Source organism: Macaca mulatta, chromosome 5 (assembly GCF_049350105.2).
Source record: "Macaca mulatta isolate MMU2019108-1 chromosome 5, T2T-MMU8v2.0, whole genome shotgun sequence".
In the NCBI taxonomy this organism is placed as follows: Eukaryota; Metazoa; Chordata; class Mammalia; order Primates; family Cercopithecidae; genus Macaca; species Macaca mulatta.
The window spans coordinates 52,350,152-52,368,329 of NC_133410.1; the positions used below are offsets into that span (position 1 = coordinate 52,350,152).

Genomic DNA, 18,178 nt, shown 5'->3' on the forward strand with positions numbered 1-18,178 from the left:
ACAAGGTAGCTGACTTAATGTAACCTTTTCTCTTTAAAGAATTAGCTTACCTCCCATGGTTAAGTCATTTATTTTCAGAAAGTAGGTTAGTTGCTGTAGCATTAGGCGTGCTGTTACTAATTGGATTATGGGGGTAGCAGAAAAAGTACAGGGGTAATGTCTGAGAAATTAATGGTCCTTTCTCACTCTACCCTACTCTTAAACAAATTAGTACCATCCTTCTTCTACCATATTCTTGATTCTGAGGGTCCTTCCTTGGCACGTTTTGGTGTCATATTTCTTTACAGAGGAAGGGTAAGCTGTTTCAACATTTGGCAGTCATGTTATTTGAGAAGTGAATGCTTAGTTATGGTAACTGGGTTAATGAAGGTTGCCTGATAGAGGTTATTTTCGGTTTCAATTCCATCCATCTTTTAACTTAAACTATATCTTCCACAAATAAAAGAAAATGAGGTAAAAAACCTTTCACAGCTTCCCAATCACGTCCCTTGAAAAAGCTTCAGCCTCAATGATCTAAAATAAAAATAAACACACAACCCCACCTTTAGTAAATGCTAAGTTGGTTCTCAATCAGATCTGAAATATCAGTTCTAACAATGTTTGAGGGATATTGTAAATCCTTCAAATTTTTTCTTTAAATAAAGAAACTTATAACATCGGAGGGGGTATGAAGCAGAGATGACAGTCTTACTGCAACCTGACAGGGTTTTTTAAGTTTTACTTGCTCCATCCCAGTATGCTTGTGATTAGATTGAGAAAAGAATCTAATATGAAGTCTTCTAAGCTTCAAACAATGAGCACATGTGGGAGAATTGCAGCACACTGAAGAGTAAGCCCACTGAAGGGGCTGTACGTGGCCTCATTCACCTTCTCTGTGTTGCAGGGCAGGCAAGGTTCTCTCTGCATGGGCTTCAGTGAGGGCTTGGTGGGCTCTGCCCCAGAAGTCTGTGGAATCATATCTGTGAGTAGGGAGCTACAGCGTTGGCCAAAGAAATTCTGAAGTGCAATCCCTCCAAAATTTCTCAGTTGTGGAATTCTAAGTTTTTTTCTACAAAAAGTCCCAAGTACTTACCCTTTACATCATTTAATACATTTTGTCTGCTTTAGTTTTGTTTTGTTTTAAACAGGTTCTATGTGAACATATAAATTGTACTCTGTAGTTCATTAAACAAATGAAAGCACAGCCATTCAATTATTAAAAAGTCAAGAAACAATAGATGCTGCTGAGGCTGTGGAGAAATACGAACACTTTTACACTGTTGGTGGGAATGTAAATTAGTTCAACATAATTTACATAATTGTGGAAGACAGTGTGGCAGTTCCTCAAGGATACAGAGATACCATTTGACCCAGCAACCCCATTACTGGGTATATACCCAAAGGAATATAAATCATTCTGCTATAAAGACACATGTTCACGTATGTTAATTGCAGCAGTATTTACAATAACAAAGACATGGAACCAACCCAAATGCCCATCAATGATAGACTGGATAAAGAAAATGTGGTACATATACACCATGGAATACTATGCAGCCATAAAAATGAATGAGATCATGTCCTTTGTGGGGACACAGATGAAGCTGGAGGCCATCATCCTCAGCAAACCAACACAGGAACGGAAAACCAAACACTGCATGTTCTCACTCATAAGCGGGAGTTGAACAATGAGAACACATGGACACAGGGAGGGGACAACACATAACTGGGGCCAGAAGGGGGCTGGGGGGCAAGGGGAAGGAGAGCATTAGGACAAATACCTAATACATGCGGGACTTAAAACCTAGATGACAGGTTGATGGGTGCAGCAAACCACCATGACACATGTGTACCTATGTAACAAACCTGCACATTGTGCACATGTATCCCAGAACTTAAAGTAAAATTAAAAAAAAACTCACAGCCATTTTAAAAACTGCCATCTCTTTTTACAGTTGGTCTCAAAGGCTGAGAGTGAAAGCATTTCTAGTTAAATCCACCTTTTATTCAAGAAAATTGGTATTTTTGGCCAGGCGTGGTGGCCCACGCCTATAATCCCAGCACTTTGGGAGGCTGAGGCAGATGGATCACCTGAGGTCAGGAGTTCGAGATCAGCCTGACCAATATGGTGAATCTTTTGTATCCTTTTAAATCTCAAGTTTGTGTGGGCAGAGTGGCACATCTCTAGGTACCTAATATAGAACAAACCAAATGTTTTTTCCACACAGCAGCCCTTAAGTATTCTTTAAATAGCTGTTTTTTGTTTTTTGTTTTTTGTTTTTTTTTTTCTGTAGGTACCTGTGTCTCCAGGTTTTTAACCATTCCTCATATGATTACGTGGCTTTAAATCCTCTTGCCATTCCAATTCTGCTCCTGTGAACTTACTTGGTCCTATTTATCAGCATTCATTTCTAGGTGTGGAACTGGCAAAACCCTTATGGTGTAGTTGCTGGGTTTCTGAACTAAGAATATTTTGAAAGGAAATTATTACTTGAGAAGTTCTCCTGCTAAAACATCATTGACAAGACCTTGAGGAAAATAAACTTTTGCTTTGTCCTATTAATAATGTGTACATTCACTTAGCTCATGGAAGTCCTTATAATCTGATTTTCACTGTATTAGATTTGTATAGGGGCTATAGATCTGAAGGGAATTATCCATGAATAAATGAAAAGTTGAAGCCTGCGAGAATTCTTTCTTACAGGCATAAGGAACAGAGCAGTAAAGTGTCGTAAGTAAGATTAGTTATATTTTTATTTTTATGAAAGAGTGATTGGGATAGTCAGTAGTGGAGCATCTTGCAGGCACCCCTGAATGCAAAAATCATGTAAGGTATAGCCTCTGCCACCTAGAATTTCTATTCCAGCTATAGGCACTTGGTGTGAATTTACGAGAAGTTTAAATATCAATAAGAAACAGTCAATGATCAACACCTCATGAATCTCACAGCTCAGCACCAAAGAATAGAGCACAAAAATACAGTTCTTGTTTAAAAGCTGCTACAGTATACAAATATTACATCTTGATTATAATTTTGTTCTTATTTCCCTGGGGCTGTCTTACGATGATGTATCCTTATTATCCTCTAAGTGCATATTCACCTTGGACACAGTAGCACAGAAGCAGACATAGACAATATGAAGATGAATGAATATGGTTCTCTTCCATTAAAGCTCTATGGCCACTGTCATTTGAATTTCATATAATTTTCATGCATCTTGAAATATTATTATTTTGATTTTTTTAGCTACTTACAAATGTAAAATGTGTGGCTCCTAGGCCATAAAAAAGAGGCCTGAGGGCCACAGTTTGCCAACTCCTAGCTTATACCACCAGTAAATTCTGAAGCCAAATTTTTTACTGTTGTCTGGCAGCATCCAAAGTCCAGCATTCCCATTCACAAATAGTCTTTCAAAGAAGCAAGGTTCAGTTGTACTTTTAGTATTGTTACTATGTTGTTTAGTTCTAACATAATGGAAAATAGCCAATCATATTAGAAGGAAAGGTAATGAGATCTTTACTAATTTGGCTTTAGAGACTTTCAGAGATAATAACAAATGATTAAAAGTATACTTAGGTGAGATGTCCAAAGATGTGAAAATGGAAGATTCATTTTGGTTATTTTCAGAAATCAATGAAACAAAAATAATCAAAACTTGTTTTTTAAATGACTTTGGTGAAAATCTGAATTTTTCCTTAGAAGGGAATTGATACTTAATATTTTTGTGTGGGAGCCCAAAAGTATGTTTTCCTGTTCACTCAATATAGAAGTACCACCTGAGTCATAAGCTTAGGAAACTTCAAAGATCTGATCTTGGGCAAACAAGATAGACCCACAATCGGTGTTTAATGGATTTTTTTACATTGTAGGAAATTTAGAATCTTTAAAAATATGTTGACATTTGAGAGAAAATGGAAATTACTGTATGTGAGCCTTTTTCTCTGTTTCTTGTGGGTTTAGTATGATTTGGGGTACTTACTGAGAGATTATTGCTTTAGGCTAATTAATTAAATACCACCTCATCAAGCCAAAGGATTCAGATGGGAAAGTATTTTTAAAGGTTTATTGTTTTTAAACAACTATTAATTTTAATTTATACATTCATATTTCCTCCTTCACCTGGGGCACATTTGTCTCAAAACATATTGTGCAAGGTACTTCTTAGGTGATTTCCCATGAGCAGGTGCTAACTTGTTCGTCATACACAGGCCAGGTTTACAATAGAAAGTTTGTAGCAACTATTCTAAAACCTTGAGCTCTCACATTATCTTGAGGAATGTCTTCAAGAAGAAATGTTTATCTAAAAGAAAAAGTTAAATGTAGACATCTGTCTTAAATGTAGACATCTAAATAATAAGCAGTACAGCTTCTAGCAGGGAGATGGGTCATGCATCTTAAACTCTTAGTACATGGCTGGGCTTGGTGGCTCATGACTGTAATGTGGGCACTTTGGGAGGCTGAGATAAGAGGATTGCTTGACCCCCATGAGTTCAAGACTAACCTGGGCAACATAGTGAGACTCCGTCTCTACACAAAATTTTTAAAAAATTAGCTGGATGTGGTGGCACGCGCCTGTAGTCCCAGGTACGTAGGAGGCTAAGGCTAGAGGATTGCTTGAGCCTAGGAGTTCAAGGCTGCAGTAAGCCATGATTGCACCACCATACTCTAGCCAGGGTGACAGAGCAAGACCTGTCTCTAAAAAAAAAATGGTGCCTGCAGTGATAGGTATTCTATTAACATTTTGCTAAGGGGTTGCTAAATGAAAGGCAAGAGTTCTTTTAGGTATTTTTTCTTTCTTAATAGCTAGAGTTTTCAGATTTTATTGCATACTACTGTAATGAGAAAAATAGGAAAAATTGTAATAAAAGTACTAACCTATTCACTTCCCAATGCTACTTGTCCTTGCTGTGCTTTGGTTATAAATAGCAGTTGTATTGTAAGCAAAATTATGTAAAGGAAGAAATTACTGTTGTGTAAGAAACAAAACACTGTACCTTAATTCTTTGTGGCCTTTCATATAATCAAAAGTTAATGTTGTTCATTAATCTCATGTATTTTTATGAGAGACTAAATATTTGTTTGCCCAGACAAATCAGAATCTTTTGTTTCCTCTAGATTGTGATACCATTCTTCAGTCTCTTAATCAAAGATATTTATTTCCTCAATGAGGGTTGTGCCAACCGCCTTCCCAACGGCCATGTCAATTTTGAGGTGAGTGTGATAAAGTAGGATACAAAAATCCGAGCACAAGGAGAGGGGCAGCTTCTCCAGCACTGCATTCCAGGCCACGCAGCCAAAGCCAATTCTGCAGTTTCAGAACAAATTATCTCTTTCCAGATTATTTTGTTTAAGAAATTAACAATACCAAGTAGAAGAGAGTAACTGAGCCATTATGATGATGATTATTACTATTTGAGGAAGCTTGAGAAAATGTTTATACCTCACAAATAGAGTTTTATTAAATTAAGAAAACTATATAATTCAGAAGAGCAAAGACCAGAAAGTAGCTGCAGTAGCTCATGCCTGTAATACCAGTCCATTATGAGGCCAAGGTGGGAGGAATGCTTGAGGCTAGGAGTTTGAAACCAGCCTGGGCAGCAGTGAGACCCTGTCTCTACAAAAAATTAAAATATTAGCTAGTCATGGTGGTTTGCACCTGTAGTCTCTGCTACTTGGGAGGCTGAGGCTGAAGGATTGCTTGAGCCCAGAAGTTTGAGGTTGCAGTGAGCTATATGATTGTACCACAGCACTCCAGCTTTGGTGACAGAGTGAAACCCTGTCTCTTTAATAAAATAAGAAGGAATCATTTCGAATGGAATTGCCTCTCCCAACCTCTTAATTATTTTTTTATGATCACCTTTATATCCTTTTTTAACTTATCTTCCAGAAATTTTGGGAACTGGCCAAACAAGTGAGTGAATTTATGACATGGAAACAAGTGGAGTGTCCATTTGAGAGGGACCGGAAGATCTTGCAGTATCTGATCACAGTACCAGTCTTCAGTGAAGATGGTAAGGCCATTCAGTGGGAGCTACCACCAGCATCCCCAAATCCTTTGTTTAGGATATTGGTATAGAAATGCTTGGTTACTCATATAGTAGTGAGGCCTGTCCTCTGATCTGTTCCATGTTAAGAGTTTTCTGTTTCACAGAAAATGTATGATTTGTCCCTAAAATATTTGCACTTAATATTCACCTACAAACAGTATGTTTCTGTGTTTAAGTATTCTTTATAATACCAGATTTGCAAAGCTATGGGCACAAATGGGGTTACTGAAGAATTTTTTTTTCTTGTTTGAACTTACTTGAATAGACAAAAGGTGTTTTGTGGCATGTTGATAGTCCATGTAATTTGGAGAAAAAAAACAAAAACAGTAAATTGCTACCCCCTGCTGTTTAAAAAAGTACTGGAACATTTTAACCTGTTAAAACATTAGGGAATTTGAAGCAGAACAAGTGATTAGATATAGAACAAAATCATCAGAAGTGAGCTCATAAAATAGAGATTTATTTTATTGATTTGATATATCCTAATATTACAGGAATTAATAGCACCTATTAACAATTTCTCATAGTAGATTGATAGTATTTACAATAATGACTTTTTTTTTTTTTTGAGACAGCGACTCACTGTCACCTAGGCTGGAGCGCAGTGGCACAATCACAGCTCACTGCAGCCTCAACCTCCTGGGCTCAAGCAATCCTCCCACCTTAGCCTTCCAGATAGCTGGGAGTATAGGTGTGCACCACTGTGCCCGATTAATTTTTTTTCTTTTCTTTCTTTTTTTTTTTTTCTTGTAGAGACAGAGTTTCATCGTGTTGCCCAGGCTGGTCTCCAACTACTGGGCTCACGCAATCTGCCCACAGCTCTCAAAGTGCTGAGATTATGCCACCACGCCCAACCAGGAGAACATTTTGAATTAATATCACCTATGCCAGAGGAGATTTGATTGTTTTTAATCTCTATAAAGAGGATTAATAACAAAGTTGAATTTTTAAATGAAGAGTCTTTCTGATTTGAAAAGAAAGAAAAATATTAGGAGGATGGAAAATTGGCCTAGAAAACCTGGCTTTTTACCTAGTAAAGAGTTTTAAAAAAAAGAGAAAAGGAAAAAACAACTCAGTCTACCAGGAAAGAACCCTCAGCCCTTTCTTTGTAAAGAACATTAAGTCTTAAGTGTATGACAGCGTCATATGGCTTACATTTTATTAGCTTTTTTTGCCTTATATATACTTAGGTAATTAGGTGCATTTTTGGCTTAGAAGCCCTTGGGTTTTCATTGAGATGGTCAGTCAGAGGCAAAGTGATAATCTGTTTTCTTCATGAAACAGTGAAGCTTCTTGGTCATGACTTGATATTTTGAAGAGTATCTTGCTATGGAGTTTGGCTCAGGTTGAACAAGGGATGGATGGTAGTAGATAATATATCAGGAGAAGGCTTTGATGTTAATGCACTTTCTTTTGTTTGATTGTAGCTCTCTACTTGGCTTCTTATGAGAGTGAAGGACCTGAAAATCATATAGAGAAAGACAGGTGGAAGTCTTTAAGGTGGGTCTCATTCTTCTCATTGCTGCACAAGTCTGAAGGAAATTGGCTTTACTTGAAGAAACCCACATGCGTTTTGTAGGGAGCTGCTGTCTATCTGTTCCAAGTCCTCTGCACCTTATCTCTTGTACACCAAATCTTTGTGGCTCAGAATTCTCACTACCATCATTCTGCTTTATTGCCTTTCATTTTTTTTTATACTGGCAGATATACAGAGACTGTTCTTTTTCTCTCCCATTATTTAATAGAATGAGGAGCTGAACCAAAGTATGGTTAAAAAAAAAAATGCATTGACTTTGTCTAAAATACCAGTTCAGACTTCATTTCTGAATAGTTCTTATAACAGTAAAATTTTATTTAACCTGAGATAAAAAAAGAAGTACCAGTAGGCTTTATAAAGTTGCGTTTGCCACTTTCCAAGTGGATCTCAGTCCTCTCTTTGTTTGAGAGAGTTGGGACTTTAAACATAATCTGGAGATTTTTCAGATTTACAACTTTTGCTATTCTATGAGTATTCTTGAACAAAACTAGGGTTAAATTTGTATTTTAAGCATTTGAGATACTTTAATAGGCACAAGCAGCCCAGGGTGTAATATAATCAAAATTGTTATCATTATAGTCCTACTGAGAAACTCAGAATGTATACCTTTTTGTACTAGGGTTTACAAGCACATTTTCTCTTCTTTTTGTGGTCCCAGAATCATTTGAGAGCCTTCATTATACTTGATATTAGGCTAGATTTTATGAACCAGGATATCTAAGATATACTTGGTTTTGGGTGGTTGTGTTTGTTTCAAACGAAAGCTTAGGCCTTCTTTGTACTTCCCAGTGATGAGGGATGAGGGATAAGGTATGAAGGCATTAGAATTCTTATCCTTAGGATATCATAGTAATTGGTGAAGGATTGGAGATGATTCTTGTATCCCCAGACTCAAACATAAAGAAGGTTTGGCCAATGCCTAAAGCTATGGGATATAACAGGCTTGTTGGGCTGATGCCTATATATATATGTATAGAACTAAAATGCATTGACTAATTATACATATATATATATATTTTATATATATATATATAATTTTGTGCCTGGCAGTGGCACATTTCAATTAAAATTTTGTATTAATCTGTGTTTGTATTAAAATATTTCACTGTGCTATTTAATATTATTCATGTGCAAAACATGGGCCTCAGAGTGCATATCTTGCTGGATAAAAGATTTGAGAATCACTCCTTTTAGTTATCCTTTTTTGATACATTTTGCCTTCCGTATGTCTCCTTTTTAATCCCTCCTTTCTGTATTTTTAAAAACAGTAAGTTTGGTGGGATCCCTGGGTATAGCTTAGCTTTTGTTACTTTTCTTGTAGATTTTTAAAAAAATTTGTAAGCAGATTGGCTACACATGACTGATATCTGGTATCTGCATTACCTATGGTCTCCAGACATTTTAAATTAATCCAGACCTACCTACAAAATTATTTTCTAGTTCTTATTATTTTATGACATATTCCTATTAACTAGTGGTTAGATTGGAAAGGTTCATAAGTCAGAGGTTGGACATTAAAAGCTAAAGATTGAATTGTATAATGTCTTCCCACGTCTGTACTGTTCACGTAACATATGACATCTAACATTTGATTGTGAAACGGGAAAGGTTCCCTTGTGCCTCTCCCAGGGCATGCAATGGGGATATGGTGTGGCTCGATTCTTCAGTGCCCTGCTGCTCAGACCTCTAGAGGGTGCTCCCTTATTTTGCCATCTATAGGTGGCTTGCGTTAACCAGCTCAATTAGACCCTCTACCTTATGGCAAGGACAGAGGTCTTTCTGTATCCCAGGGCTCTTGCCTCGGTGTACTGGAAGCATAGGCTTGGAAAATGAGTGCAAAGTGTTATTGAGTGGAAGTAGCTCTCCGCCGATGGGCGAGCCCAAAGGGAGATGTTTTTACACTGGAGTGGGGCCACTCAGTGGCCCGGGCTCTTCTCCAACTGCCCCTGCCAAACTCCGCCTCTTCCCGCCAGTCAGTGGCCTTCCGGTGTGCTGGCGTCTGTCGGTGTGCCCATCTGCCAGCGTGCTCCCCTCAGTGTCCTCTCGATGACCAACCTCTCCTCAGACGGCCCCTGCCAAACTCCGCCTCATCCCGCCAGTCAGTCCGGTGTGCTGGCGTCCGTCGGTGTGCCCTGCCGGCATGCCCTTCTACCAGTGTGCTTCCCTCAGTGTCCTCTCGATGACGAGCCAATTGTGTCTTCTGTAGCAGATGTGTTCCTCACCACGTCCAGCTACTTGTGTGTCTGCCTGGTGGGGTCTCAGGTTTTTATAGGCCCAGGATGGGGGCATGGTGGGCCAGGGTGGTCTTGGGAAATGCAACATTTGGGCAGGAAATGTCTGTTCTCACCTAGGTCCTTGGGGGTGGAGCCCTAGCCAGGGACCCGCCTTTCTCTACCCAGCACTTCCCTTCTCCCATTCTGTATTATTTAAAGGGACCGTGCCCTTCCCCTCCCAGCACTCCCATATCAATTGGTTGAAATGAAAGTTGGTATAAAAGACAGTTTCTACATTAAAATTGTTTTTTAAGGAGCTTTGAAGAACAACTCCCATCTGTGTTGGTGTTCAAGCCATGCACTCTGCCTTTTCCATGTCCTGTCTGTTCTCATGGCCCAGCTCCAATGCCTTCCCTGTCCCTGGCCGGTTTTTCCCTAGAAAGACTTTCTCCAGAACTCATACAGTCAGGAGGTAGTCTTTTTCTCTCATTACCAGCCATGCAGTTTTGTGTAGTGTTTGTGGTTCTTTTCCCTATTGCTATGTAAGCCCCTTGAGGGCAGGCACAGGGTCTTCCCCTAATGTCTCCCCCAGCTCTGAACACGGAGTCTTGCTCTCTATTATTCCTCAGCCCATGCTCCTGTAGTGTCATTGAATGGTACTGGGTTATCACAGGTGTTGGCCAAAGCATAGCAACCACGAAGAAGTTAAAACAAAATAAAACAGGCTATTATAACTTACAAAATACATACATTAAGTGGATACTAAGATTAAGCATAATCATCCCTTGGTATTTATGGGGGATTGGTTCCAGGACCTCCTGCAGATACCAAAATCTGAGGATGCTCCAGTCCCTGGTATAATGAAATGGAACTTTCTGTTGCTGTTGTTTGAAGAAATATTCTTTTCTTGTGGCCATCAATCTTACTGATTCAAGAAAACATAACCTCTTAGGGTAAACTCAAAATAATCAATAGATAATACTTGAATATAACCACATACATCCTCTCTTATACTTTAAGTCATCTCTAGATTACTTATAATACCTAATATAATGTAAATGCTGTGTAGTCATACCATAAATCATCTCTAGATTAATTTCAGTGTCTAATATAATGTAAATGCTATATACATAGTTGTTATACCATATTACCTAGGGAATGATGGCAAGAAAAAGAGTCTGTATATATTCCTTACAGACATATTTTTTGTTTCAAATATTTTTGATCTGCTGTTGATTGAATCCACAGGTGCAAAACCCACAGATAGAGTGGGCTGACTATATTCTGGAATCATTGTACCTACCTGAAAACTTTTGTACATTAGCTTTGAAGGCAGTAAGATATTTTTACATAGATGCTTTTCTTGGCGGTCGTAGACCCATTCATTGCAGACACGTAGATTCATCAGTGGCAATGACAAATACACCTCTGATGGCAGACACCCTTATTGTCAACTATTGTTTAAACTCTCCCAATGTTCATGGAATGTGTTGTGAAGATGCTTATATCTACCAAGTAAACCCACCTATGATAACCTATACCTAAAAGCTCTTTATTATTAATGATCTTTGGTTTTTTTTTGTTTTTGTTATAATATAAACCTACTCAAGATACAGACTTATCTGTTTAAGCTTTTGCCATCTCCATTAATAAATGTTTGTTTTTTTAAGTGACTAGCAGTTTTCCCAGAGAGCCAATATAACTTAAAAGCTTGAATTTTTTTTTTCCTGGTTTAACTTTGTAAAATCAAACTTAAAACACAGGATAAATAAATTAGTATTACCCAAGGCATTTTCATCTTAGTTCAAGTAGTCTGTTACATTCTGTCTTAGGTTGTGTTGTTTTTACTACTCAGGTCGAGCCTCTTAGGCAGAGTTTAACACGTGGGAGCTGCCTGCCTGCTGCTGCTGCTGCTGCTGCTGCTGCTGCTTCCTGTAGATCATGGAGGGGCTGGCCTTTGTTTTCTGGCATCTCGTACTCAGAACACTCATGAAGACCCTGCAGTCATTGGAGCACCCCGGTCAGCAAAGCATGCAAGCTCACTCAAGACCAGATGGAGAACTTATTTCCTGCAGCTGACAGACTCCGATTTTGTGAGACTGAAATGTTCACTGAAGACACTTGAGAAAGAATCCTCTAAAAATCCCAGCTCTGCACATGATTCATCTCCTGGAATTTCCATGTGAATCACAGCTCTGCACCTGGATGGAGTTTTCTTTTGTGTGTGTGTGTGTTCTTTTTTATTTGGTTGAACATTTGCTGCTAATGGGACTTGCCCAGCTGAGTGCTGGCTCTGAGGAAGCCCGTGTTTCTTTTGTTAACTTAAATGAAGAAGGGAGTGGAGGGAGGGGATCTAAACCCGCGCCCCCCATCCCCCCCCCCCCCCCCCCCCCCCCGTTTAGATCCCAAACCTCAGCTCAATCAGTATTGCCAGAGAGGGGTAAGACTGGTTGGAAGCTGACTGCGGACTTGGTTTCCCCTTAGTGTGTGCTGTGTTGTAAATTTTTCTCCTCCCTCCTCCTACAAGGTTTTGAGTTGGCTGCTGGTTAGCAAACTCCTTTTTACCCATATAAGTTATTTAATATAATAATGAAGCTCAACACTGTGGTAGGAAAATAGCCACTAGAAAGAAAGAAAAAAAAAAGCAGAGTTTGTCATGGACTGCTTAACATACTAGAAGGACTTTTTTTTTTTTTTTTTTTTTTTTTCCCTTCTGAGCTGTTTACAACTGACCACTGTGTTCTACAGATGTATTTTTCAGTAGTTTTTTGTTACTTAGTTTTCCATGATGCCTTTTTTTTTCTCTTGTAAATTTAAATGAGCTGACTTTAAGGATCTTGGGAAAGCCCATGGCATAATTACAATTTAATTTTTTTAACCGACTTTTCATTATTTTTGGGAGTCTGTTGGTAACTAAAGATGTCAACAAAGAATAAATTGGAAAAGTTACCATCCCCCCTGCTGTAGCAGTAAACAAAACAGATGAAAAACACCTTGCTGTTAATGGTTGATCTAATTGTGAAATTGTTCACCTTGTTAAACATCTAAGTAAGTCTGTAGTTGCTCTGCAAACAGCCATTATATTTATTTACTCTAGAAGAAACTGTAGAGTAGTAATTCATGCTAATGAAGAAAAAAATACCATGTTCAAAACAGATGTATTTGAAAACTTAATGACATGGTTCCAAAAACTAGAGCATGTATGTATGCTGTGCATCATCTCAGCAGACCTAAAATATCCCCAAGTTGTCCCTTTACAACCATCAATATATTTTACACTCTGCGGCCAGGAGTTGTGGCGTCTTTCTTTTCTTTTATGGGTGGAATTGTTGGGGGTGGGCATGGGCTATAATCGCAGTGGATCAGTTCAAGAGACTGGCTAAGAATGTATCGGAGGAAGTTGCCTCAACAGTTTGTGCATGGGCATTTATTTTTTAAAAAAGAATGATAGTAGTATTTGCCAGGCATTTTCTAAGTGTTTAGCATAGATTCATCTCTACTTATTAGGGGTGGAAATAATAATAACTGTACAAGGCCACATAGCTAATGGGAGGCACAAATACATGAAATGGGCCTTCTAATTGCAGACCCGAAGCTTTAAACCACACCACCACAGCATCTCAAACTTCAATATCCTTGCAAATAACCCGGGGATCTTTTTCCCATGCAGATGCAGATTCTGTGGCTTTGGGATGCTGATGCTGCTGGTCCTGGGGTCCTGCTGAGAGTAGGAAGGCACTTCTGCCTCTTGATACCTGTTGAGATTTTAATTTATGGGAGTAGCTAAGTGATGATACAGAGAGGCCAGTGACAATGAAATCTTTATATTACTCAATTTCCCGAGAGAAAAGGGCACATGCCATGCCATGCAGGGCCACAGGGGAAGCACTGGTGTCGGCTGGGGGCAGAAGCAGGAGCAAGAAGAAAGCATAGGCTTTGAGGTTTCTGCAGGGAGGCAAGGCAGAGCAAGGTCAACAGTTTCAGATTGGCAAGTCTGAATAATTCCAGCAGCCTCTGGGCTGGAGGGGTGGTCTCCATTTGCCTGGTACCTGGACCCTCGGGTGAGTTAGAGCAATTTCTGTATTGGCTTGGTGTGTGAGAGTTAGATAAAGGGGAAGGTTGGGGCTATGTTCTTGACAATAGTTGGGTATGCTCAGGGCCGAGTCTCTTCCCTGTCAGTAAAATTTATAAGATACCAGAACATCATAAGATACAGAAAAACCATGATGAATGCAACTTCACAATATTGCCTCCTTTCTCCTTGCACTGCCTTTCCCTGATCCCTCTACCGCTTTGCTTACTGTGACAGCAACAAGGTTGATCTTTCAACCATCTACACCAGGGGTCAGCAAACTATGGGCTGATGGCCAGATCTAGCCAGCTGCTTGTTTTGTATGGCCCACAGGGTAACAATGGTAGAAAAAAAAATCAAAAGAAGATTTCATGATGTGAAAATTATCTGAAATTCAAATTTCAGTGTCCTTAAGTAAAGTTCTATTGGAACATGGCCACACGTTTATTTATATATTTTCTTGTGGCTGTTCTCTGCTACAGCTGCAGCGTCTTATACTTGTAACAGACTGTATGACCCATAAAGCCTCAAATATTTACTTTATGGGACTTGATGGAAACTTTACTGACCCCTGATCTAAGTGTTTCTTTTAAGCATTGCAAAGATAGTTTGGAAAAATGCTATGAGAGCTCTGTTATGGTATTAGATAGCTAAATGTAGCAGCTGAAATAAATTTCCTAAAGTGGTATTAGGCCTAAAAAAAGTGATTCTAGGGCTATTTAAACAAGAAGTTTTTACAGAAAGAGTTACATCCTCATACTCATTTTAATATCTGCGTAAGCCAGAGCTTTAAATCTTGTATTTATTTACCTGTGGAAATATTTCATATTCTCTCTTTTGTGCCGTGCGTGCATTGGATTCCCCAGTGGGTGTGTAGATGAGTTTATAATTTATGTGGCTGGATGGAAGCCTGGGTAAATACAAGCATAAACAGCATCAGGCAATGCCAGTCGGTAGACTACGATTCAGGATGTGTTCTGTCCAGGCCTGCCGTACATTCCAAAGGCCTGCATTTCAAAGCTGCAGGCTTGGAGCTGGGACTGCCGTGAAGGTGGGGGGCAAGGTTCAGAACTGGTTGGGTTTAGGAAGGTACCAGGAGAGTGCACCTTCTATGAAATGTCCCTTCATTTTGAGGACACAGGAGTGGCCTACCTTTCATCTAACAAAGACAAGAGAATTGAAATCTGATGATCTTTATCTTTGAAGGGTTTTTGCTTTACCTCTTCACTTCACCTGGCTCTGGCACCTCTGTCATTTCCTCATTTACTTTTCTTCCTAGCATACTTTTAACTTCTTTTTGTACTTTCCAACTGCTGTCCACATGCCACCTGTGTGTAGAATCCCAAGAAAACATAACCCACCATTAGAATTTTAGTTGCTAAACTATGTAAGAATTTTGAGCCGTAGATTGTTAACATCCTCTACCTTCCTTTGGTGCCATTTATTTACCCCTTAGTCCGAACAAAAAACAATACCTGCCCCTGTTCCAAAGGTGTCTTACTATTCCGATAAAGAATGCTTGTCTGGGAATAAAAAAGAAGCTTAGACTAATGTTCCAATGGAGCTAAGTGTTCAAAGAAATTCCTGAATTCATTTCCTGGGGAAAAAAAAATGTGGTTAGTGACCTGGAAACTACTAACAACATATAAAACTCAATACTCTGATGGCGACTCTGTTAGCTTTACCCCTAAGACATTTTAAAAGGAAAGACTTTTGTCAGAGTTGGGCTTCTAAAGTTTTAATAGGAAATTGGGGCACTTTCTGTATAATTCAAGCCAAAGACTTTTTTTTTTTCTGGGTTTGAATGATTGGATAATTGCCTCAATTCTCTGTTCCATGTAATTGAGATCACTTGACTCTACTCAGTGCTAATAAAGAGATGTTGGGGTTCACGGTTTATTAACCAAACCTTTCAGTTTGTGGACCTGTCATTCAAAATTGCAAACAAGGCTGATCCCATGCAAAATAGACTACTGCCTTTGTTGTACTAAGAATCAATTCCTCTTAAAGGATGCATTTTTAAACTTCATGCAATGAGGAAATTCCCAAGTAGCCAATTTTCTTTATAGTGCTAGCAGCCTTCAGCAAGCTTAAACTCTGCCCTGCAAACCTGAAACCCTGCTTTACTTCTCTAAGATTCTACTAACAGGAGATTAAACATCCAAGTGTGTATAATCACATTCTGGACAGTATGAAGAAGCTGTTTTGGAATAATCTTAACTATTAGAATACTTAAAATGTGCACATCACCCAATTTAGGATTTCTAGCTTATACTTTAGAAAATTAAAAGAGGAAGAAGGGGCTGGGCACAGTGGTTCTGCCTATAATCCCAGCACTTTGGGAGGCCAAGGTGGGCAGATCACTTGAGGTCAGGAGTTTGAGATCAGTTTGGCCAACATGGAGAAACACCGTCTCTACTAAACATACAAAAAAAAAAAAAATTAGCCAGGTGTGATGGCGTGTGCCTGTAATCCCAGCTACTTGGGAGGCTGAGGCAGGGAAGTGCTTGACCTGGGAAGAGGAGGTTGCAGTGAGCCAAGATTGCACCACTGCCCTCCAGCTAGGGTGACAGAGTGTGACCTTGTCTCAAAAAAAAAAAAAAAAAAAAAAAAAAAGAAAAGAAAAGAAAGAAACTGATAATTCTGAGAATAAAAAGGAAAATTATCTACTCCTTGATGGGTGTCAAACCAGTGGGTTTTCTACAATGAAACAAAGTTTGCTTGCTTTCTCTCCACCCACACTGCTTGGAGAAAATGAAAGTGAGCAAAAATCACCTTTCTCCAGATGAATCATTGTGGGAAAATAAGTTTAGCAGAATGTGCTGTCAACTTGGTTGAGATAAGGCAGTTGGAGGACTGACATTATTAAATTTTCTGCAGTGTAATTAGGAGTCCTAAGTGCAGGTGAGCTGTGGTGAGGAGTTAATGTATGCTCAGTAAATATGTGTTCAATGCATAAGCAAGGCAGTTATTAATCTGGTTATCATTGGAGATTCACAAATTTCACTTTATATGTTGTAACAAATCTCAAATGTGCCCCTGAAACATCTGGATTTTGAAAATGAGTATAAATTTAAGTGATTCCAATCCATTGCCATGGGTGGCACTATTCCCAGAAATCAACAAAGGAAATCCAAGCCACTGAGGGTTTTTAAAAAATTATGAGTATTAACTAGATTGTTACACTCTTCTGTGTTTATATTTAGTACCAATAATCAAGACAATAAATCTATCTCTAACAATAATATAAAAAGCCATCATTAAAAAAAAAAAAAACTAGGACCAACATGGTTTAGAGTCATGGGATAAATCCGAAGTCCCTCCCTGTGAGAACTCTTGTCTAAGAATGTGAGAACGAAGTGCTAAACCTCACTCTCCCCAGGTTTCTAGAATTTTGTGGAAACCTTCCCACCTTTCTGAACTTCTGGGTCCTCATCTGTGAGTAATGGGTCCGGACTAATTGAGATGGAATGGGCTTCAGGGGTCTGTGGTTTGGGAAAGCACTTTCTCAGTTTGCTGGATTAAAAGGTAAATTAGCAAGTAAATGCAGCATCCTACATGTGTGCCTCCAAACTCTTCCTGTCTGACTCTTTTGTGCTTTAATTGTACTTGAAGAGGGAAGGGATAAGAGGCTAATTGCTACTCGGTAGGACACAATGGAGTGATAAAGGCTTCACTCACCCCTACCCCTCCAGTTGCAGGCAGTCACACAACTCTATGTAGTTCTTCATGGTAAAGAATGATTGTTACCCAGGCCAGGAATTAGAAAATAACCTTTGTGAAAGGTCCGTTGTATGATTTCAAAGGTGCTAGATTAAGAAAGCATAGTCTGTAAAGACTGCAAAAATAGCTTTGTTGTGTAGACTATATCTTTGTCATAGCAGCTGTTGTAATTGTGCTTGTTGACACAGATAAAATAACACATAACTTGCCTGGTCACACCTAGTCATTTGCAAATGAGTCACTACTTGGCTCGAAGGACCAAGACTTAGAGAAGTGATGGTCAGAGCCAACTTCTGCATTTTGTCACCTTTCACTTCTTAGGCCAGAGGGGGGACCTCCTTGAAGGCTGTCCAGCCAGGGTAAGCTGAATAATTTCACATACATGTTAGGGAAAGTCCTGCAATGAAAGAAACCAGGGCATATATCAGTCCCAAGTGGGCGAATACCTTCTTTCCTTGGGCTATAAACACTCTCTGAATCCTACTCCAGGTAGGCCTCTTCTGCAAAAGAGGAATGATCAAAGGAAAAAGACAAAAACTAGTAAGAGGAGGAAAAATGTTGAGGAGATATAAATAACAAATTAAATGGCTTTTGACAAGGGAGAGT

General features: G+C 39.1%; 1 protein-coding gene across 5 annotated transcripts in view; it reads left to right on the top strand.

Annotated features, from left to right (window-relative positions):
* The window catches only part of RASGEF1B (RasGEF domain family member 1B), a 45,197-nt gene extending 32,131 nt beyond the window's left edge, over positions 1-13,066 (top strand). For all 5 annotated transcript variants that reach the window (XM_078002636.1, XM_015138432.3, XM_015138433.3 and 2 more), the window contains exons 11-14: positions 5,096-5,191; positions 5,868-5,991; positions 7,455-7,527; positions 11,633-13,066. In XM_078002636.1, the coding sequence (XP_077858762.1) occupies positions 5,096-5,191; positions 5,868-5,991; positions 7,455-7,527; positions 11,633-11,657 (318 nt within the window). In that variant the 3' untranslated portion in view covers positions 11,658-13,066. The remainder of the gene's footprint in view (positions 1-5,095; positions 5,192-5,867; positions 5,992-7,454; positions 7,528-11,632) is intronic.
* Positions 13,067-18,178: the final 5,112 nt, after the last annotated feature.